At 43.5% G+C, this 24,453-nt stretch overlaps 1 protein-coding gene across 1 annotated transcript in view; it reads right to left on the reverse strand.

Moving 5' to 3' along the window:
- LOC146799893 (cytosolic phospholipase A2 gamma-like) overlaps window positions 1–24,453 on the reverse strand; it is a 335,231-nt gene that overhangs the window by 113,411 nt on the left and 197,367 nt on the right. The window contains exon 8 of the mRNA XM_085623690.1: window positions 5,915–6,019. Coding sequence (XP_085479816.1) covers window positions 5,915–6,019 — 105 coding nt within the window. The remainder of the gene's footprint in view (window positions 1–5,914; window positions 6,020–24,453) is intronic.

Here is a 24,453-nt window from a genome sequence, read left to right on the forward strand (position 1 = left end):
AGAGCCGTCTTGCCCGGTGTACGCCCGAACTGCTGCTGCAGTTGGTCAACCAGGCCGTGCAGGCGCTGTACCACGACCCCCAACCCAGTGGGGGAGCTTAAAAATCGGTGAGTGCTGGGGGTTGGGACCCGGGTACAAGGGTTTTAAAGGAAAGGACACTGTTCTGTAGAGTTTTAATGAGCATGTCACATCCCATATGTTGGCAGCGCATTGAGGTAAGGGAGAACCATGTGAAACTGGGCAAGAGATTAGGGGCCGTTTTGGGTGTGAAGTTGCACGTGTCGGCATCTTGGATAGTTTTAGTGGGGGGGTTTGGGAAGTTCGTCAGGACATGCCCTAAAGAGCTAACTCTAGGGAAAATGAAGTCGAGGTCGCAGGCAAGGCACAAGGATCAGGAGGCTGAGGCTCTTAATCCAATCATATTACTTTATTTTAAGATATGGACTTGAATCAGCCAATAAGTTAATGTCAGTTCTGAAGGGGCGGCAGTCACAGGGCAGTGTAGGAGGAGTTGCATCTCTAACAAATGGTTTATTGTTCCCTGTTGCTTTGGTTTTCATAGTTGGTCAGAAAGGCATCTTATAATGCCACTGATAATGGACAAAAATTGACATGATCTAGAAATTGCGTACAATTATTCTTCCTAAAACACTGCGTGGTTCGAAAATCTTGAAATTCTCTGCATGACTGATTCAGAAATGCCATATTTATTTTAGCTTCATTTAGAGTGGAGGTGGATGCGGCAACAAATTAACAGAGACACCCGAGGTTCGGATCTTAGAGCCAGTGCACGAGCCGGGCCCTGACAAAATTTGCTATGTTAAATCATGCAACAAACACCAGCAAGAAGCCTGACTAAACAGTACTGTGTAACTATTTTGTTGTATTTTCTCCTATAAGTAACTGCAAATTAAATAATTGATCTAACTACACACTTAGTTGAGAAACACAGTTGATTCCTTAGATACCTTAGATAACCATTGTTTACATTCCGACACGTTTGAATCGCTGGTCAAAGAATGTTCCACTTTTATCAGTGCATTGCAGGGTTAGAGCTATCATATTAGAAAAGATAAGTTTGAGAAACAATTAACAAACAGATCTCTATAGTAAGTGCGTTAACCTACAGGTCTATTCTTGTGCCTAGAATCTGTAGTCAGTATGTCTCATATGCATTCCCCATATGCATTCCCCATTGAGCTGTATTATTGGGATTGGAATGTGTGTCCAGCAGGATACGCAGACATTTCTGAATAAGGTGCATTCACTCACCACAGTTTTCTGAGTGGACTAACAACAGGGTTGTATTGGGATCACAATTAGGCACACCTTAAAGTGGCCCAATTTCCCGGATCGTGCCATGTTAAAGAACAGTAGATGTTTCAGCACCCAGGCTAATGTGCTGCATAGCTAAATGCATATAAGGTCCCAAAGGCGAGACCGATGGCATTGCAAATGCTTGTTTAACTCAAGCTATCGACTTTTTGTCAGTCAACAAGAAAAAGGCTGCAATAATAATGATCGCTGCTGGACAGCCTTTGACCTTGTTGACTGCCAAACATTGGGGCATATCAGCAACAACCGGCGATAATTATCGCTAAGCTCACTTAGCGCTAGGATAATTATCGCCGGCTAGCGTGCATTTTTATCGCTGAGATAGCGTGCTATTAGCAACGGTTATCTCAAAAGCAATAAAAATCCTCACGCTAACTGCCTAACGTGAGGCTATCGCTGGAAACCCAGCGATAATCTCACGCAATGTGGCGTTAGCTTGCTGATAGGGGCTCACAAACTTAGCCATGATCTCCACCTTCCATAGGATATCATGGCTAAGTCAGTCCTGAAGCAGGCGTAAGGAAAGTAGCGATAACAGGGGTTATCGCTACTTTTCCTGCCGCTATGCTTCATAGCGTGGGGCTTGATGATAGGAGAAATGTCGCTTAGCGACATACCTCCTGTCATGTCAGGTCAGGAACGCCCACTTTGCATCTCATTAGAGATGCAAAGCTGGGCGTTAGGAATTCCTACGCTAACGCAAGTTTTCACGCGTTAGCGTGGCCTTGCTAATTAGGCGATAAAATTATCGCCGCTTTTCGGCCGAAAACGGCCGCAAAAGCGGCGATAATTCTATCGCCTACCCTTGCTGATATGCCCCGTTGTTTTTTATTCTGAAGAAATTTGGATTCCGATCCCAGTTTTTAGATATGTTGAAGGAATTTTATAATGGGGCAGAAGCTAAAATTATTATAAGTACTGTGGAGGCCGGTGCAGTTAAGATCAAGCTCGGCGGGGATGCCCTTTGTCCCCGCTTCTGTTTCCATTTTTATTGAACCCCAAGCAGTCACAATACACACTAATCCATTGACTAAACCACCCATAAATAGGATGGCAAAAATGTTATTATTTGTAGACCATAGAATTCCGTATTAAAAGGCAGAAGGTTCTAATAAACAGAATGCAATAGATGAAATTCGGGGGTTCACATGTGTAAGTGGGTACAGAGTCAACCAAGCCAAAACAGACATTCTTATATTTAAATGCACTATTTATCAGCTTCCGGTCTGTTTACAGTCCATTCTACAGCATCCTATTAGATATCTAGGGATCTTTGTATCAAATGACTTCACACTATTGTTTCAGTTAAATTACGGGGCTACGCTCATGAAGGTGAACAAATTATTAGAGAGGTGGGGCAGGTCTCGTTGATTAAAATGTCTATTCTTCCTTTGTTTTTTATTTATTTTTCTTAACTTCCCTCTTAAGGTGCCTAAGGTTTATTTTGAGAAGTTAGATACCCTCATTAGGAAATTTATTTTGGCCAATAAACATCCTTGGGTGAAAATGTCCATGCTCCAACTTGATACAATGCAGGGAGAATAAGCATTACAACACTTGTTGACATACTACCATGACTCTTTGGTTAAACGTATTATACAACTACCAGCAGTATCACCAATCTATGATTATTTCTTTATGAAATCATATGGCAACAGAAAGTGCAAAAAGATTACCTGTCTTTTTGCGAGCAGCAAACTCTCTAAGAAAACAAGATACAGAGTTCTACTGGCTTTAGAATCTCGTATTCAGACTATCCCAGCATCTCATGCATTAACTCCAATACAAGACTGCGAGATTTGGGGCCACCATTGTCTAAAATGGTCTCACAGTCTTGAAAAGCCTTATGCTTTAAACAGCTGGGTGACTTATTAATCATACAATTTTGATCACATGGGAATCGATACTGCAACAATTTGGCAACCAAAATTCATCTCTTTGTTTGAATTTTAATCAGGTGGCTAGTTTTCTTAAAAATAACTGTGTTGATGAGTGAATCTACTTGGCTGACAGTCTGGCAGATCAATGAAAATAAGGTAGTAGGAGTGGGAATTGGTACCACTTGTTACGCCAGAGTACTAATGAGAAGTTACTAGTCGGGCTGCTGCTAAATGTTTTCAAAGAAACATAGTGTAGATCCAGCTTTAAAGAGTGTCAGCCGCTCAGTAGGACAGAGAGCACCAGAGGCTGCTGGTTGTAAAAGGATGGCCTTTTATTCAAAGGGACAGCACACCAGAGGCCACACAGACTGCACAAGATGCTTCCATCCCTGCCTGGTCAATGTTTCAGGTGTAAGGTGAACGAGACCGGCGGGGGGTGCATAGCTCGTGTGGGTGCCCTAGTCTACAGCAACTCTGGAATAAGGCTTGTGGGCTACTTAGCAGCATGTGAGCATTATTCGGTTCATGGCATGGGGTGTATCAGTTAAGGAGGTACCAACAGTGCCTCCTTTCAGTCTCGGTAGCGGCTGCCAGCTCAGTGATCTTACAGTGCTGGATGGTACCAACATAGGGCCATGGTTTAACAAGAGCAGCAGGACGCACACCTTTGTGGAGATGATGCCAAGCAGGTGGGAGCTCCATAGATTTAAGGCAACTTGGCCATACTTGTCCTCATCTCTCACGAATGTTGATTAATATCTATGTGACTCAGGATCCTTATGATATACTGGGCTGGGATATATCTATATTGATAAGGATACATGACTTTGGAAGTTTTATTGATTGTTGGACTTGTATGATGTGTTTTTTTCGTGGGGTGGGGCAGGATCATCATTTTCAACAGTACTGCTATTGATGAATTACAATTTTTTGGGTTGGTGTTTTATAATGATCAAGTATAGCTGAATTGGTGCATGGAGATAAAACACCAGTATTTATTGTATTGTGGTTCACTTATATGGTGGATGCTACAAGATCATTCTACGCCTTGTTACAATCCATATGCTATATTTGATATGGTGCTGTATATCTGGATGTTGCTGATATCTATGAAACATAGGTGCTTTGGCTGCTGCTATGAGTGAGGACGCCTCACCCTGCTAAAAGGATGCACTTTATACATATTATGCACTTTATTACTACTGCTGCTGTTTGAAAGTTCCAAGACTGTATTGATATGCGGTACATGAATACCACTGTTTGCTTGACTTTAAGTTTGTTGCACGTAGGCACTTTAATCATATGAATGCTGCACTTTAATCATATGAATGCTGCACTTTAATCATATTAATGCTGCACTTTAATCATATGAATGCTGCACTTTAATCATATGAATGCTGCACTTCAATCAGATGAATGCTGCACTTTAATCATATGAATGCTGCACTTCAATCATATGAATGCTGCACTTCAATCATATGAATGCTGCACTTTAATCATATGAATGCTGCACTTAAATCATATGAATGCTGCACTTCAATCATATGAATGCTGCACTTCAATCATATGAATGCTGCACTTTAATCATAGGAGTGCTGCACTTCAATCATATGAATGCTGCACTTCAATCATATGAATGCTGCACTTTAATCATATGAATGCTGCACTTCAATCATATGAATGCTGCACTTCAATCATATGAATGCTGCACTTCAATCATAGGAGTGCTGCAGTTCAATCATATGAATGCTGCACTTCAATCATATGAATGCTGCACTTTAATCATATGAATGCTGCACTTTAATCATAGGAGTGCTGCACTTCAATCATATGAATGCTGCACTTCAATCATATGAATGCTGCACTTCAATCATATGAATGCTGCACTTCAATCATATGAATGCTGCACTTTAATCATAGGAGTGCTGCACTTCAATCATATGAATGCTGCACTTCAATCACATGAATGCTGCACTTCAATCATATGAATGCTGCACTTTAATCATATGAATGCTGCACTTTAATCATATGAATGCTGCACTTCAATCATATGAATGCTGCTATTTTGCAAAAACTAAGATTGTATTTGTATTGTAAGATTGTATGGCGCCACATTGTACCCTCGTACTTCCTGTATCAGGTATATGCGCTGTATATAAATGACATCTCCTGTGATGAATGAGTTACGACTCATCCTGCTCAAATAAAATGTACAGCTTCAGCACACTCTGAGGCTCAGGCATTGTTTACCGCCCACCCTACGTCAACCAGAACATCCCCAGTTAAAAAAGTAACATCAGAACCACATAGTCTCTCTCTAGTAAAAAACAGAAACAGACCTCACCCCATGTCCATCTGGCTGTTTTCTTGGGCATCAAGACTTTCTAAATGAAAAGTATTAATATCCCAACAGATAGCCAAGGAGGAGATTATTTATCTCTGAGTGCTAATGGGTCTCGTGGACGAATGATCACTCATCACCTTAGCGATATACATGAATGTATTTAAACATTGTAATCACGCTTTTATGAATTATGCCTCTAAATGAGCAGTGACATTAGCTAGTTATGTGTGTATTTTGTACACAGTGCAGTTGTCATACTTTCAAATAATGATGTACCCTGTGATGTCCTTCTTTTGGTTGACCTTTGCACTGTTTCTAAAGACATTTTAAACACTTCAGAAAATGCGGAACTTACCAGAAGGAATAAAGCTTCCCACGCTCATGCAATTCATCTCCGGCTCCGCCATTCCTCTCGACGCTAAGGGTGGTGGCAACTGGTGGCCGCCGTTCATCTTACACTCTAAAAACAAACACAACGCAACAGGAGAATTTGATTGAGTCCGTCTGAGCAGCGCAACAACTGAAAATGTGTTTCTGACAGATTATGAAGTCAATGCTCTCGTGATTAATACAACATCTGGGGAATACTAGGCGTTCTGGCACAGCTGTGCGTGCGTGCACGTTCAAGGGGGGTTACTGGGGCTGCAAGTGGCATGGGGTGTCTGCCATACATAGGGACCAGGTGGCACCACGTCAGGGCCTTGCGATGGAACATAGACATAGCATGAGGCGCGTTCACTGTCATGCCCATGTCCACAACCTTTCCACCATTTTCCAGTAATGGCGTTGCCACCCTTGTAAATAAGATAACAGGGAATATGGAGGGGAAGTGATGGGATCAAACCGCAACAGACTGAAAGAAAGCCCATATAGAAACTGAATCTTGTTATGTTCCAGTATTTCCTAGCCTGGCCTTTGAGACAGTTTTGTTTGCCCGCCAGACTATTGCTTTCCCAAAATAATGCATACTTAATACACATACATAGTAAGGATTTTCTTCTGCAGGCATCATCCATTGATCTTTTAAATAGTCATGTACATGTTTCTTCCGCCCACCACGCCAGTAGCACAGGGCAATGGGCGAGCCCAGTGTACCCATTGTTTCTCTCCACGTTGGGTGACTGAGCAACGCTTGTTCACATTGTTAATATGCACCAAAATACCTCCTTTGCCTTTAATGACAAAGGTGGTGCAATATGTCTTTCTTCAGTACCTTATCTTTAAATAATCAATATTTATTTGCCGATACTTCGTGGCGCCTTATTTTTTAGAGTTGTTGTTATAAAGGGTGTAAGTGGCAACGTAACATTGTGTCTGCCCGTGGTCTGAGTGTATTGGTTGGGTTTTCATTCATCTTTTTTCACTTTCACAAGTAATAATACTACAACCAATGGCACAAATTAAAGTCTGTCCTATTAAAACAAATGTACAACTGCCACAGCACTGAATGTTTTTTCGATGTAAATGTTTTTATTGCAAGCATTATGCAACCATGTATAGAGGTCAGCACATTTTTATTTTTTATTTTTGTGGGAGATGCTTGTAATGAAAATAAAATAAATAACCATTACAGCAGCCTTCTAAGGCCAGACTGTTTAGCTGTACCAATGCAAGTTACGACATGATGCCACATAAGGATATTAAAAGTTAGGAAATGTCTAAGATCTTGAACAACACCATCTTAAACATCACCACCTACTAAACATCTCACAGTCTGGATTCTGCAGCAACCACAGGACAGAAACTACTCTTATCGAAGCAGGCGACAGGATTGGGACCATCCTGGACAAAAGTTAAACTGCAGCACTCATACAACTCGACCCCACCGCAGCCTTTTGGCACCGTCTCGCACAGCACCCTTATTACAAGCATCCACAACTCTGGAATAGATGGACCTGTCCTGAGATGGCTACCCTCTTTTCTCTCTGACTGGACCCAGTAAGACAGGCTCCTGCCCTTCACTTCCAAACCCAAGAACCCCATCAATATTGTCACCTGCGCAGACAACACCCAACTCATACTCTCCGTCACTGACAACAACCACACCACTAGGACCAACTTTACCACCTGCATGTCAAACGCAGAAAACTGGATGAAACAGAACTGTCTAAAACTCAACACAAATAAAGCAGAGGTCCTGATCACTGGGAACAATAGCTCCCCATGTAACTCCTCCTGATGGCCAACAGACCTGGGACCTACGCCCACCCCACTGACCACAGCAAAGCCCTTCCCAATGGCCAAACAATGGAACACTGTCACCTCCTCCAACTTCTTCTTCTTGCGTATGCTCCGCAAAATATTCTAATGGCAACCCACTGACACCAGGCGCACATCACTCAACACCTCAGAGAGCAACACTGGCTAACAATCTAGAAGCTATGCCAATTCAAACTGCTCACCTACACATAAAAAGCCCTCTATAGTGCCGGGCCTCCCTACCTCAACTACCACAACTTCCACCAACCCACCAGACAACTGATTTCAGCCACACTCTACCTCGCACAAACACCCCACATTGGCAGGAGAAAATAAGGAGGATGCTCCTTCTCCTACATTGCCGCCAAATCCTTGAATGACCTCTCACACCACATCAGGACCTCCCCATTCCTAAATGAGTGCCACAAGGAACTGAAGACTTGGCTATTCAGGTAGGAGCCTTACATACCTACTTATCTACTCCAGAGCCTGGATACCCCTCAGGTGTTAAGCATGCTATGCAAATCCTCATAACACAACAGTACTCATAACAGAACAAATCTTCATAACAAGAACTATTGTTGATTTGAGAATCTAATTCAGTAAAGGAGGGCAGCTTAACTAACCTACAAATGAGTTATGTTAAAAAACTGAAGAGAATGGAATAAAGCAGTGTGAGAAAATGCCAATTTTTGTGTGGTCCCAACCAATCTTTGCGGAATTTTATTGCTGGTTTTTAGCCTCTGCACACTGGGGCACTTCTATTTTTATTAAATATGTTGGAAAAGTAACTTTTAGATATGTAGATTTTTCTTATTTGAAACTCCTGGAGGCTATTCTACATTAGTTCTGCATTAGCAGTCAATCTTATATGTGACCTTAATTAGATATGAAAACTTCCATTGCAAAGGGTTTCCGTTCCTTGGGCAGAAACCCAGTAGGAGGAAAGTGGTTGTGTATGACCACAAAGGATGGGATGGCTCATTTGTCCTGACTTTCTTTCCGGGTGGGCACACAGGCTTTGCACAAGGGGAGAAGGTTTTCTCATCTTGGATTTTAGGAATAAGGGTGCCTTCTGGGATTGTTGACAGTAGGGCAAATCCGGGACTAATACAAAGGTGGATAGATTTCCCCCTGAAAATGTTTAGCCCATTTTTTAGGGAAGAAATAACAAGTCATTATCATTCACTAGTTGGTGCTAGGCATACATATCGCACCCCAAGGAATATTTTAACGAAGACTTTCTGGACCAGTGGCAGAACAGAAGAAGGACTCCACCTACTGTGTGAGGAGACCTGAAGGGCTGGACCTGCTCAACCCATACCAAGGATGAAGAGGCAGACTCTTGAGGGTCAGTTGGCCGCCCTCCTTGGTGGCTACATAGAAAACATAGAGCTGCAGTGAGAAATTGGGTTGTTGGTTGACTGGGGTGTGAGCCCCGGTCAAGCAAACGTCACAATCCCTTTCAGGGTGAACCACATAAAGTCACTGAATTTACCTGTGCTTAAACCTGGATAGCTTGACATAAAAAGCAGACAGGCTTAACTTAGAAGCACAGTGTAAAGTATTTAAGCAGCGCACAAACAGTAAGAAAGTGAAAACACAAACAAGAAAAAACACAAACCAATGTAGAAAAATAGAGTACATTTTATTTAATTATTTGGCACCAAAACAAAAAAAATCGATTCAGTAGACCAAGATCAATGATTTTTAAAAGAATAAAATGAACAAAATAGTGCCTAACGGCAGAAAGCTCCAACCGCAGCTATCTGGTGGCACAGGAGCAGGAAAAAGTCAAAAATTTCAGGACGACCGCAATGGAGCGCAGGTTGAATACAGTCCCAGACTAATCCCGCTGAAGATTTAGTTTCTCAAGCTTTGTGCCATGAGTCTTGTACGCTTTGTCTATGCTGCTATGCAAAGATACAGGTTAGCAGTGGCTCACACTGTACTTCAGTGTGTGCGGCATAGTTCCGGTGTGAGCTGGCCCCGTTTACGGTTGTTAAGAGTCCAAAATCTTGTTTTTTTAAGCATGTGAGCCAGACTAAGAGTCCAGGACCTGAGAGCCACCACTTTGACACCAGAGGAGCTCACTGCAGCTGGGCCCAGGAGTTGTTGGGGAGCCTGTCATGTTCCTCAGGCTCGGATCAGGAGGTCAGCAGGTACGCCTTTGAGTCACTCTGAGGTCCTGGCTTCAAATTGAAGTTGCAAGTCAATTTCTTCTTCTCCAAGCAAGAGGGCAGCAGGCATCACGTAAGGACAGCAGAGCAGCAGTTCATTCAGAGCCCTCCTTCCTGCCAGCTGATGGTCCATTTAGGCACACCTAATCCCGCTATTGTGTGACTGTCTTGGAGGAATTCAAAAAGTCTAACTCCATCTAGTCATGTGACCCACGACATGCTGTAGGCACAAAGGGCTAAGGGCAGGAAAATGCCAACTTTCTAAAAGTGGCATTTTAATAATTGTAATGAAAATTCAGACTTTACCATTAAAGAGTGTATATCATTTACAATTTTATAGGTAACAATTATGGAATGTCTGCCTGCTCCCAATTAGGAATTCCAGCGTATTAATGTAATAAGGGATCCCTAGTACTAACCGATGTGAAGGGTAGGTCTCACAGTAGTGAAAATGGATTTAGGAGTTTTTCACTACTGGGACATGCAAAACCTCAAAGTACATACCCACCCTTTTAATTACACAGCACCCTGCCCTATGGGCAACCTAGGGCCTACCTTAGGGCCGACTTATATGTAATAAAAGGGAAGTTTTAGGCTTGTCAAGGGGGATTAAATGCCAAGTCGATATAGCAGTGTGATACTGCATTAAAGCTGAAATGGCAGGCCTGTGACTGTTTTGGGGGGCTACTTAAATGGGTGGCACTATAGGTGCTGGAGGCCCACTGGTAGCATTTATTGTATAGGCCCTGGGCATATAGTATACCACTCTATAAGGGACTTATAAACAAATTAGATATGCCTGTTAGTAATGGGGTGTCTGGTTGGCTAGGGTATGCACCTAAGCTGGACAGAACTTACCACATAAGTCAGGGTAAGTAAGTTACACACCAAAGTTAACCTGTGCTCACTCCCTGGTAGTTTGGCACAGAGCAATCAGGCTTATCCCCAGAGTCAATGTGTAAAGCATTTGGCCAACATACTCCTACCAGCAACAGAATAAATACACCACAAAAAGAGACCCCACACAGAAATGATATAAAATATATATTGTGCATATAACATAGACCAAAATCAACATGGGTTAGAAATATTGTGCATACTAATCAAATCCTGAGACACTACTCAAATCAAATCAAATCAAGCTTTATTCGGAACATTAAAAATGTCCATAAAAGCATACTATAATATGAGAAACAATACATCATACACCAAAAAAATACACTACTGAGTATCCTGACAATGCAAGGAAAAATGACATGTACTATGACATCATGGCATGAAATGCAGCAGTTATGTTAGGTAAACCAAATAAATCACCACGAATACCTAAATCATACCTGGTTGCGAGTAATGCAACTTGGTTTGGAGGAAAGGTGACATACATCATAAAGTGCTTGGCGAGTTAGGCAGACTTAGTGGAAGGCTCATAGGTTGCAAAAATGTCAGGAATTATACAATTAGTACACAAGGTACATATGAAGAGCTCTTCTGAGGCAAAATGGTCTGAATTATTAATTCTATGCAAGGGCTGCAAACTTGTTTAGACAAAAGTATGGCCCACAATATAGGACCCAGGAAAGGTGTCTGTTACTCTTTAACCCTGGTAGTACCTTTACCTTCTTTAGCCGGCCATCAGGGGCTTCCCTAGGCTTCATACCCTTCCGTGTCCAGTGGTGTAGTGTCCCAAGGTGTGTCTACATGGGGGGGCATCCACACTGTTGGCAAAAGCGGGGATAATGGCCCGCAAGCACACCAGGCAATCATTACATGTAAACCAGTCCACTCGTCGTTATCTTATGGCCCGGGTCAAGCTCCTCCCAGGGCCGGCCCACCCCCTGCACTCCCAGTGCAAGAAAAATGGTCAGTGGGTCTCTGGCAACCAACTCTTACTCCTAGTGAAAGGCGGCAACTGGCAGCGCCAGAGGATAGTTGCAACCCTCAGCCTCACAGGGCAATGCTGAGGGAGGTTTCTAAGGTGCGGCCGCAGTGCAACGATGTTTGGTCGATGACCCCACGCAGCACTCATGCCAACTGTTGTGGTTCCCCCCTTTTTGGCTAAAGGTGCAGTGCTGAAATTGTACATTGGCTCCCTTGGGGCCGAAGGGGAGACCGGTCACAATGGGCACATGTGCTAGGTTTAATACCCACCTGCACTGGTTCTCTGACAGCAGCAAAGTGCTTCACCACACTCTGTTATATTCCATATAGGTACCCTATATAGGCACAGGTGACACTGCAACCTTTCACCTATATCTATCCCTACATTACACACATAACAGTTCTTAGGCACTGGCCTTTTACCTAGATACAACACTGCATTCAGAACGTGGGTTTTTCCCTAGATCGAATCTCATACATTATGCTTGAGGCTTCTTGGAAGCACAGCAGGATTAATAGCAGGACTGGCATCTCTTGTATAATATCTATGTTAAAGTTCAGGCCCAACGTCATCCTTTAAGCCGACACAGTAACACAGCAAGGAGGGACCCCCTGGGGAGACCTGTGGGTGTATATACATCACGTCTTGCTTATAGAGACAGAGGAGATCGTGCCTTTCCGGCTGACACACTGACCAGAGACGCTGAGGTTCCTGCATGCAGACACTCCAACTAGCAGTGGTCTAACATCCCTCGCGGGTGTCCAACTCGAGACCAGGATGGGGTCCCACATTATCTAAATGTAATGGGGTGGACTAGATCCTAGAGGGATTCTTGGCATAACACCTACACAGATGATAGGTACATTTAGGTACATCTAGTTAGGGAAGCATCGTAGGAGTACGCACTTTTATCATGTGTTTTATGTACTTGTATATATTCATGATTACTGCAAAATGGTGGAAGCGTACCATCCCTTTACTTTCATAGTACTGCTAATCATATATCTCTGCTACTGTCTAAAGGTTGTTGCAGCTCATATATTCTACACTAGAATAACAACTGGTCAACAAATACTTATTGAAACGCCCAGTCTGTTTATTCTGTGTATCTCTGAGACAAACGAAGTGAGCACGAGTGACTGAGCGACAAGTAATATATTGTTTCCACGATCCTGAGGGATCAGGGTTGTCATGCTCTGAGGTTGCAAAAAACTATTCTCTCCCCGATATGAGGAGATTATAGTGGCACTGTGAGCTACCTAATGCAAACAGGTTTACATATCTAGTGGCAGTGCTCGGAACCAGTCTGCCACCAAACCCACAGTTTATGTTATCCGAAACAACCAGATCCTGTATAGGTAATATAGGAACTACACGACATGGCGCCCAACATTGGTTGGGAACTTATTTAACAGTAGAATCTGAGTAGTTCAGTCGTGCTATTTCTCAAAGACCCCTAGTCATAAAACACCAGAGTTGTCTGGAGTGGGTGGGCACAAACTCCGCAACAGCTGAGTAGGCGAAAATCCTATTTATTAGCTGGTGGTTGTTTGAACTTGAAGGACACAGTGTTCCTAAAATTGTGCTTTGAAAACTTATCTTAGTTCCCTTGAACAAACTTCCACTTTATAAAATGACTGAGACAGGAGTTTTTGTAAGAGTAAATCTACACCTCTCAGGGGAAGAAGATGCAGATGCAATTCCAATTGCAGAAAAATTCAGACATACAGTCACCCTGAAACTGTTAGAAAACAGTTTATCAGCTAGGGGTGGCATAGTAGCTTTCCTGATTGAGGCACACAAATCTAACAAAACAGAGGTATTTTATTTGTGGGTTACATTCCCAGCAGCAGATGCCAGAACACAGACATTTCACTCTTACACAGAGGGAGATGCACCATTGGAATATGGCTTGTTCGAGGACGTTGAGATTCAACTCACATAACCAGGAACATCTATATTGGTTTAAAGTGCCCTGCTGCACATAAGAGGAAGAGGAAGATTAGGCCCACTCGGAGGAGAAGGGGCAACATGGCTGATATTAGCGGCCTACATACCACATCCTGACATTGACACAATGCCACATGCAGACTTACTCATACAATACAAGGATTTAACTAAACTCTATAGAAACTTGACGCAATTTGTCATGAGGACTTTTACAGTACAACTAGCAACAGTTGCAATGAATGGAACTCAATCACCGGGTACAGCAACTAAAATCACACCATAAACGTTACACGCAGTAATGAGCAAAATGCCCACGTAACGTGAACAAATGCCATTCTGGGTAGCTCAGAAAATAACTCAGCTTGTGGCAGTATTCCCGAATACTACCCCGTATGAAAAACACATAATGCTAACAATCTGCTTGCCCATGGGGATAAAACCACATGTAGAGGATTGTACTACTTGGGGTACAGTCTTTGCTGTCATTTATACCAGAAGTCATAGTATACCTTCGTTAGCGGTGGTACCAGACGTATTAAGACAAATACAAAACGAGTACGGAAAGAACCTGCCCTGAACTTAGGGATGAAGTTGCTAGGTAACTATGACTAGGTATCAGCCATAATACTAGCTAATATTAAAGGGGAAGCAGCTTCAGTGGTAATCCGTCAATGCCTAAGTGAGTTCAGTCCTACAGATCAACAACACGAACTACCGAAAATAATTCAAACTACATATGCAGAATTAGGCCGAGACAGTTTGGGTGGGAAAACTTTAAAACCACAACTCATGGGCAGTCCCAAAAAGGACACTTCTAAGCAGACTCCCACTTCTTCTAAACAGAAGTGGGATAATAAAAAGCAACAAAAAAATTTAAATAAAACAGATCTCAATCCCGAGGTAGATCTCCTCCACAGGAGTCCTCCGAAAAGAGGCATAACCTTAGGAATAGGGATCATATTAGGAAACCTGACAGGTATCAGGATACTGATAAACGTTCCTCTCGTTCCTGTCAGAGTTCATCGAAAAACTCCGAGAGGGAAGGACGGTCAGAAAGACAAGAAGAGCGTACAAAGTCCAGAGACAAGCAGCACGCTCAAGATTACACTTCCAACAAAGAAGAAAAACCAAAGCAAAAGCTACAGTTCAAAAGAAGATAGTTGCAGGTCTAAGGATCAAATGGAGGGGGACAAAGGTAGGAAAGTGAGAGGTCTCTTTTGGGAGAACCTTACGTTTGGCTATGACATTTTGTTAGCTGAATAAGATTGGGAGCCAGCATTCGTCATGGATTGCCCTAAAGGAGAAACAGTAACTCTACCAGCCTTCTCAGATCATATTCCCAGGCATTTGCAACATACATATCCGCGGGAGTGGGCGGAAGCCCAAGCACCGGCATTATACAAGAACCATGTTGGATGGGATAAGGATTCAACCCACCACATAATTCCTTTAAAAAATACTCCAACTGCACAGAGGCAGTATCCAATAAAGCAAGAAGCTGAAAAACAGGTCAGGGAGATCTTAGATCAACTTGAATACCGAGAGGTGATTGAAACATGCACCTCTCAAATGAACAATCTTTTGTTTCCTGTCATGAAACCCAACAATACATATTGTCTAGTTTTATATTACAGACATTTAAAGACTTGCACTAAGACATTTGCAAATCAAAAGGCACGCACTGCAGAATTATTGAATGACATTGTGCGGAAAAAATACAAAACAACACTTGATATCTCAAATGGATTTTTTTTCCAAAATACAGCGCCTGAAAGCAGATATTTAACAGCCTTCTCAGAGCTAGGTTCCCAGGGTAATTTCAGCGACTCTCCCAAGGGTATAAGAACAGCCCAGGGTTGTTTTAGGCCAGGGAAACAGAATTACTTCAAACATTGGATGAAGAGGCAGTGTCCTATGTAGATGATATTTATCTGACGGACGATGACCTGGAGGAGCACTTGAACATAGTGAATACCATAATGTTGGGATTTGCATCTGAGGGCTACAAATTAAACTTTCAAAAATTGCCCACCTCAGTGTCCTGTTTTTAAGATATGAGCTTTCAAGTAAAGGAAAAAGGCTAGCGGCCAATTTTTTTGAAAAATGGGCGCTGCTCCAACCTCCAAAAACATTAAAAAATCTACAATCAATACTGGGATTCCTACATTTTGGTAGAACATGCATTTTGGATTACGCAGAAAGAGTAAAACCTTTCTACGATTATTTAAACCTGATTTCTCAGCAAGAAATTGGACACAGGAACACACAGATACATTTTGTTCCTTAAAAGCTGACATGATAGCTTCCAAACACTTACAGACTTGCGTAAACGTACGCAACCTGGTGATCCGTATATTTGCGGGTCAATCTGGGTACACCTATCTGACATACAATGAAGGTGAAACAGTACCAATTGCATACAAGTCACGTTTGTACACAAATGCTGAGATGCGCTTTGCATCCACAGAAAAAATTCTGACAGCAGTACAGACTGCTGTAGTAGAGAACGTTGCAAGAAAGAACAATTGATGGACAGAATGCAGAACAATGTCACAAATTCACCCCAGTACAGGGATCTGGGCCTAAATTGTTTTTTGCTCACCATGCAATTTCAGTTTGGACCCAGCCATAAGCAAATCAGTCTTGACCCTGCGCCCAATGGGAACAGTCCAGCCTGAACTGCCTGGCCAGGTCCTCCATGGACTGGAAACAAGCATCCTAGGACCGGTTTCGGGCTTACAGCCCTCATCAGCCAGGATAGCTTGACTCCAGTGGCATGAAGAGCACGGGACCCACATCTGGGCATACCCGTCCCACTCAGGGTCACTATTGCAGAAAGAACAATTGACGTCCATCATTTGTTTGTGTAGCACTTTTCACACTAAGTGGGATGGGTATGCCCAGACGTGGGTTCCTTGCTCACTGTTCCACTGGATTCAAGCTAGCCTGGCTGATGAAGGGTAATACCCAGAAACCGGTCCCAGGATGCTTGTTTCCGGTCCAGGGAGGACCTGGCTTGGCAGTACGGTCTGGACTGTTCCCATGAGGCACAGGGTTAAGACTGATTTGCATATGGCTGGGTCTAAACTGGGCTGGAATGGTGAGCAAAAGAACAAGGGATTTAACCCAGATCTCTTGACTGGGGTGAATGTATGATTCAGCATTCCGTTCATCATTTGTTTGCGTAGTAGTAAGAGAAAGAGCACTTGCTCAGGGGAATCAAATAATAGTAGTGACTCCGGTTCCAGCCTTAAAGGCTGCAACAAAGGCAAGCGTTCCTAACGCTAAAGCCTTACATCCGAGATGGATACAATGGACTAATTCTCTCACTGCAACAGATGTAGAATACAGGTACGACCCAAATTAAAAGACACGCATTTCTACAATGCGAACAAGAATATCCTCTACCAAATGAAATAATGCCTCTGGATCAGTATGAATATATTATTTACACTGACAGATCTGCTCAACCGGCCATAGAGAGTAAGCAACAATACAGCGTACTATGTGCTATAGTTAAAGGTCGCATGCGGGATGGAAAATTCCAGCCACGTTGCACCAAAGCGCAATCTCTAGGAGACTGCACGGCTCAGTTGGCAGAGTTAAAAGCACTGATACTGGCACTTGTAAATACGGATAGAGAATTCCCCACACTAATTGTGTGAGATTCCTTTTACTTAGTGCCGTCATATAATGAATATTTGCAATACTGGGTTCTAAACGGGTTTAAAGACGTGAAAGGTGGCACAATTAAGCATAAAATGCTATGAGAACAGGTAGTGGAGTTGAAAACCGAACTTCCGAGGACTCACGTGATACATACACTGAGTCATCAGCGTGATGGCGTTCACGTTGAAGGGAATTATTGGCTGATGAAGCCGCAAAGGGGGCTGTACGCACGGCTTTCGTAGCTGCAATCACTTGTTCTAAATCAAGAGTAGATGGTGAGATTAGGGTAGCTTTTATTGCTTCACGCAAAAACAGTGCAGTACCAAAAAGATTTCCACTCAAGTACTCCTGCAAGTTATATGCAAATAACATTCCATTTGCTCATATGTTTGGAGTGGAGATAGAGTAATTCCGAACATGGATCGTAGGTTAGGCTTAATTCTAGCGGCATACAATGGGCTAGGTTCTGCACATGCTGGAGTTACGGCGACAGTTTCTTTACTGAAACATCACTATTAGTGGCCAAGGTTAAGAAAGCAGACCGAAGACTTCATCTTAAAGTGCGATATCTGTCAACAGAATAAAGTGTCCACCGTAGCATTCCAGCGCAGATCCCATTGTTAGACAGCATTAGACTGTCCATTTGCGTTCGTTTATCTGAACCCCTGCGGCCCCTTACAAACTAATGGGTGCAGTGGATTCTTGCTCGAAATTCCTATGGGTGTGGCCCCAGCGCTCGGTTGACACTCGAACTGTTATAAAAGATTTGCGAGTCTTCATAGGCGTAGATGCAATTGGCACATTACATTCTGACCAGGGCCCTGCGTTTAGCTCTAGGGCTTACAAGGAGGTCATGCGAAGTTTGGTTGTAGCATCGCGGTACTCATCTCCGTACCATCCCGAGGGAATCAGTAGTGAAGAGAACAAACCGAGACTTAAAGCAGTCTTTAACAGCTAGAGTATTAGGCATGGGAGAAAGTTAGGTAAAACATCTCTATAGAGTCGCGGCAATGATTGACTGATGCCGACTCTAATGTATACTGTTGCTCACTAGTCCTCCACAATATTTAGCTTGTTGTAATGTTATTGCTCCTTGCGAATTGGATCTTTGACCCCGCTCCTTTCACATTGTCATACTTGTTGTGTTACTGGCCAACTAAGATCACTGTTAGTCTTATGGTTCACTCTATTTCCCAGGTGAAACTAAGCAGGATCTGCTCTATTCACAAGCCTGGCCACCCTGCCAGTAGGCAGGTTTAAGCTGTCATCCCAGGCCCCCACAGGGAGATCTCCCATGTCTTTGAGTTCATGTTTTGTTATCGGGGTAATTCAAGGTTGGGTGGGGGTTACCAGTATCGACCTAATTGGGAGGTTGCAGTGGGAGTGGGTGGGAAATGGGGTTTCAAGCATTCACCGACAAAGGCTTATTAATTGCACTGCACTTGCATAAGTGGTATAACATTTGTGGTTCTAACACTGCAGGGACATCAACTCTGGCAACACAAATATCTTAACCTCCTTTATTGACCTTGCACAACGATTCTATCTCAGGCCTGACTCATGTTGCTCACTTTCCACTGTTTTATCATGACTGAAACTAGGTTCCTTACGTGGAACGTGAGAGGACTACATGACTTTCGGAAAGCAAGGCTGATACACTCATACTTACGCAGGCACCGTATTGATGTATGCTTTTTCCAGGAGACCCAGATGAAGCACACTACCGACCCAAAGCTGAAACATGGAAATTGGGGGGAGATACATACGGCTCCATACTCCAGCTATTTCAGGGGCATCTCAATATTGATTAGGAGAGGTCTAGGCTGGTCCACAACATTCACACAAATAGACCCAAAGGGGTGCTTTATTATAGTCACAGGATATCTCATGACAACACAGATCGCTTTGGTGGCCGTCTATGGCCAAATGTGGATGACCCACAGTTTGTACTTGCTGTATGGGCCAAGATTATGGCTGTGAGCAGGGACACGGTAATTCGGGAAGGTGAGTTCAATGTCGTTTTTGATAATGACCTAGATAGGGTAGGCACCCACTGTAATCCTCCAAAAAGCGACACTGCAATTAAATAACATCATACTTCGACACAGGCGTATTGATATCTGGCGTAGTAAACACCCCAATGTCAGGGAGGGCAGCCGCATCACTTCCTATCACAGTGCCTGGTCCAGGCCTGACTATTGGCTAGTTACATGCGATGTCGCGACCTGGACCGTAGACGTGCTACAGTTGCCACGCACACTCTCGGACCATGCCCCGGTTGTGCTCCAGTGGAAGGTTCCGCATACCTCGCCACACCCATTCAGTTGGCAGCTTCCCCCACATGCTCTGTTAGATGCTGCATTTAAAGAGGAAATCAAGCTTGAACTTATACCCTTCTTCTCTACTAATGAGGGATCGGTGGACTCTCCTTCTGTACTGTGGGAGGCCTTCAAGGGGGTAATAAGAGGGGCTTGTATCTATAAGCAATCCGGAGTACTTGGGTCCATTCGCTCGACTCCTAACAAACTTGGGTAGGATATCAAATCTCTGGAGTTGCTTCATTTCTGCTCCGGTGACCCTAAACTTCTTGCTTCTATACGAAGTACCATATCCAAATTCGAAACCGAAGAGGAGAGGCAAACTAGGTTTCTTGGAAAGAATGCTAGGGCACGGAGTTATGGAGAGGGCGATAGGCCAGGGAAAACCCTGGCCAACGCACTTAACCAATGCACAACACCCAACTTTATTGCTGAGCTTGCCGATAACGACTCCTCCTTTCTTAGAGGTCAAGTGGCCACACATGAACTTCTGACCAAATTCTATTCTTCTCTCTATACTGCCACGCAGCGGACACCCAACCCGGACTTAGGCGACTATGTAGACTCACTAGAGCTCTTATGGCTTAGTGCCGCCCACAGAGAAGACTTGGACGAACCGTTTATAGTAGACGACATTACGCAGGTGATTAGAGGCCTCCCAAGCGGGAAGACCCCTTGGCTGGATGGGTTGACTACACTATTCTAAAAGACATATGCAGAATTACTTGCGGCCTGCCTTCTAGATGTCTATCAAGAGTCGCTAGAGGTTGGGGAGCTGCCGCCGACCATGAGAGAGGCTGTAATCATTACACTACTGAAGCTGGATAAGACAGCGACCCTCTGTGACTCTTACAGACCCCTTTTGTTAATTAATGTAGATGCTAAAATTCTGGATAAATTGATAGCTGATAGACCGCAGCCGTTAAAACCTCTTATCGCTCGGCCGGATCAATCTGGCTTTATACCAAGCAAGTCGACAGCCCATAACCTGCGCACCTTCTTCTCTACAGTCCACCAAATTGATCCCAAACGCCCAGCCGTTGCAGTGTTTCTGGATGCCACCAAAGCGTTTGATTCTTTGGAATGGCCCTTCTTGTTCACCATTTTGCCCAGATTGGGTTTCAGCCCTAATTTTGTTAAATTTGATCAGCTCATTATATACTAAACCCATTGCCCGGCTCCAAGCCAAAGGTTTAATTTCAGACCCCTTTCCCGTTACCCATGGAACCAGGCAGGGCTGCCCCCGTCACCACTTCTGTTTGCGGTGGCAATGGAGCCATTAGCTTATAGGATTTGTCAGCATCACTTTGCCCACGGTCTGGTCTTTACGGATAGAAATCTTATCATCTCAATGAATGCCGATGTCATCACGCTATATATTAGGAAACCGGACGACAACCTAAAACCCGCGCTGTGGGAAATACTCCACTTCGGCGGTATGTCTGGCACAAAAATATATTGGACAAAGTCTTCCATCTTGCCCTTCACAGATGCTCCACTTGACACCACACTGGAATTCCCGCTGACATGGGCGGATGACGCCGTGAAGTACCTGGGTGTCTGGTTCAGCAGAGACCTACAACAAATTTGGTGCTTGAACTTTGGTAGATTACTCGACTGGTTTGAAGACAAGGTTAAATTCTGGACCGCGCTGCCTCTGACTCTGGCCAGCAGACTTGCCATATTGAAAATGATTGTCCTCCCCAACCTGTTATATCATTTCGTGAATATACCTATACCACTGACTCAAGCCTTTTTTAAATCCCTATGATCTATCATGATTGCTACGATCTGGGCTGGAGGCCAACCCAGAGTAAACTGGGACTTGCTAACTCGCCCACTATCGAAAGGGGGTCTGGGAGCGCCTGACTTTGAACTCTATGCACTGAGTGCGCAGGTACAATTCCCTTTTCAACCCCATGTGACCACCGAAAAGGACATAGCTGACCCCATTCCACTGCACGTGGCTGTATATCAACCAACCACAGAAATTCTAACAAAATCAATACAGATGAGACCGTGAGATGGACTAGGAAAGGGCTGGGGAAGCAGACAGGTGCCTCCTTACTCTATGCACCCTCTATACCACTTGCGTCACACCCACATTTTCCCTTCCTACATGACAAGGGCACCGTAGATCGGATCTGTAAAATGGGTACATCTACGATAGGTGACATCTACCCACAGGGCAAGTTCCTGGAACTGCCCACTGGCCAGGACGAGGGGCACATGCTGGCTCTGGAATTGTTCCTATACTATCAATTAAGGGCCACCTGTAAAACATTACGCCCTTCTTTTCCAGCATTCCCTGCCACCATGCAGCCGTTAGAACACTTATTGGTCACACCGTCCTCTCACAAATTCGTCACCAGGCTCTATACTCACATTCAAGCACTGGAGGTCGGAGCTGGTGGACCAGCCCACAGATGAACAGTGCGCTTTCTGCTGCTCACAACTACAACACCTATCCTCAAACTATGAGCTGAGGCTTATACATTTTAAATTCCTACATCGATATTATTGTACCCCCTTACAGTTATTTAAATTAAAGCTGCGGGCGCATTTGTGGTGCTGGAAGTGCACGAAGGGGCAGCCTTCCTACACATTAGCATGGGAATGGCCAGCTGTCTCTAAATTCTGGGGAAGGGTATGTGATACTATACAAGCCAACACTGGACAAACGTTGGAGTGTTCCCCATTAATACACTGCTGGGCTATGTTCAGGAGACCCCGCCAGGGTTGCGCCGCCTTACTGCAATGCTGCTACTTCTAGCAAAGCGCAGACTGGCTATACATTGGGGAGCCCCTAAGCACCCTCGAGTTCTGGAGTGGATACGGGACATTGCCTATTGTCAGAAACAGCTGGCGACTTACTGGGACCTCATGCCCATGGCATCTCGTCCGAAAGATATCTGGGAACCCTTCACGACTTGATTCAGGGAAAGAGACGCTACCCTCACTGGCGACTCCAGGCCACTGACAACTACTAGCTCTCAGGAAGCATCCCAATAGTTGCCTTGCCATCACATATTCTATGTATGACACCCTTTCATTAGTAATGCAGATCCTCATTGTGGGCTCCTGGATTTGGTGACATATTGTTAACTCTCTACTTCACTAAGATGCCACAATATCCTTGGATTGATCTGCCTGCATGTGTTTTCTTTTTTTTCTTTGCTATCTAATCTTGATGCCCACTGCACTGTTGCCTCCTTTGATGTCTCTTTAGTCCCATTATATTATTACACTATATATCTATGTGTCCTGATGTTATGATTTTGTCTGTCTTAAAGAATCCTCAAACTGTGCTATCAGAGTTGCGATCTACTATGCAATGTATGTTTATATATGCTTTATTCCTATATATATGTCTGATAAAATAAAAAATAAAAATATAAACAAATACATTAAAAAAACATCTCCATGGAGTCCAGAGAGCCCTTAACAATATGCCAAGAAGTTCTCTAGGCGGGCCATTCGATATGAGGTCCTATTTGGGACAAGAATGTGGGTACCTAATCTTGAATGTGAAGGCGCAGTGGCGGATGAAAAACCATTTGATAGCCATGATCATTTGGCTGTTTTACAGGATCTAAATGAATCCAGGACACAACAAAGTAACGTCCACCTGAAACAAACCTCCACTGGGGAAGTCAAATCAGTCACAGCAAGACCTGTCTGGATCCCAGAAGTCAGGCAACTGGTCAGAGAGAAAATAGTGGACAAGAAAGAATTTGGGCCATCCTACAGAAAGCCTGTCCCAGTCCTAGCAGTACAAGGAACAAGAACCATACTTTTACAGCCTCTTGCCGGAAAAAAGGAGAAAAGATTTGTCTCAATCGACCTAATCAAACCACACTATGTGCCCGATACTAAGCAGTAGGCCACATGGACTCCAGCATAGCAGATGACCTTCTCTCGCTATAATTCAAGAAGTTCAAACAGAAAGACTCATCACGTTCAAAGAGCCTCCTGTATAGAATGAAGGACTATGCAACAATGCTATGGAACTCGTTCCCCTTGAATCAGAAGTTCAACTTCAAAATCATACTCAAAATAACACACAAGTTGCTATAAGACCAAATATTGATGTTTACGTCAACATGCCTCGACAAGAGCAGAGTACGATTTCAACAAATCCTGATGCAATTCCACCAATTGATCGAACTGCTTCTGGATACTTCATAAGCTTTCATACGTTTTCTTTGGATCCAAGAGAACCAGAAATGACGCCAGCCCAAAAATCACGCAAGCAGCAAATTAAAGACTTTCTGAACCTTCTCAAAAGAACTTACCTGGTATCACCGTGGGTAGAACTATGGATAATTACTGGGGTGCTTTTCTTTTTTTTCTGGCTAGGTTTAGTAATAGTTTTAACATGCTTATTAATGGACAAAATATTTGGCACAGCTCTGCAGCCCAAAAAGTGAGTTTAGTTCTGAAACTACATCAATCATCTCATCGAGAACAAAGAGACTTGTCATCAGTGAACATTACAGCAGTTCCTATACCGGATGGTATAGTTTGGGACAAGGTTGATTTCGATATATTTGGCCCGACCGAACTTTTAAAAATTTCACATTTATTTAAAATATCATTGAGTGATATCAGTACATGTTCTGATGATTGGGATTTCAAAACTGCGAATAACATGTTGTCTGATTTAGAAAAATCTGCTGCTTTGTCTAATAATGAAACA

The sequence above is a fragment of the Triturus cristatus genome, chromosome 8 (assembly GCF_964204655.1).
Source record: "Triturus cristatus chromosome 8, aTriCri1.1, whole genome shotgun sequence".
Taxonomy (NCBI): Eukaryota; Metazoa; Chordata; class Amphibia; order Caudata; family Salamandridae; genus Triturus; species Triturus cristatus.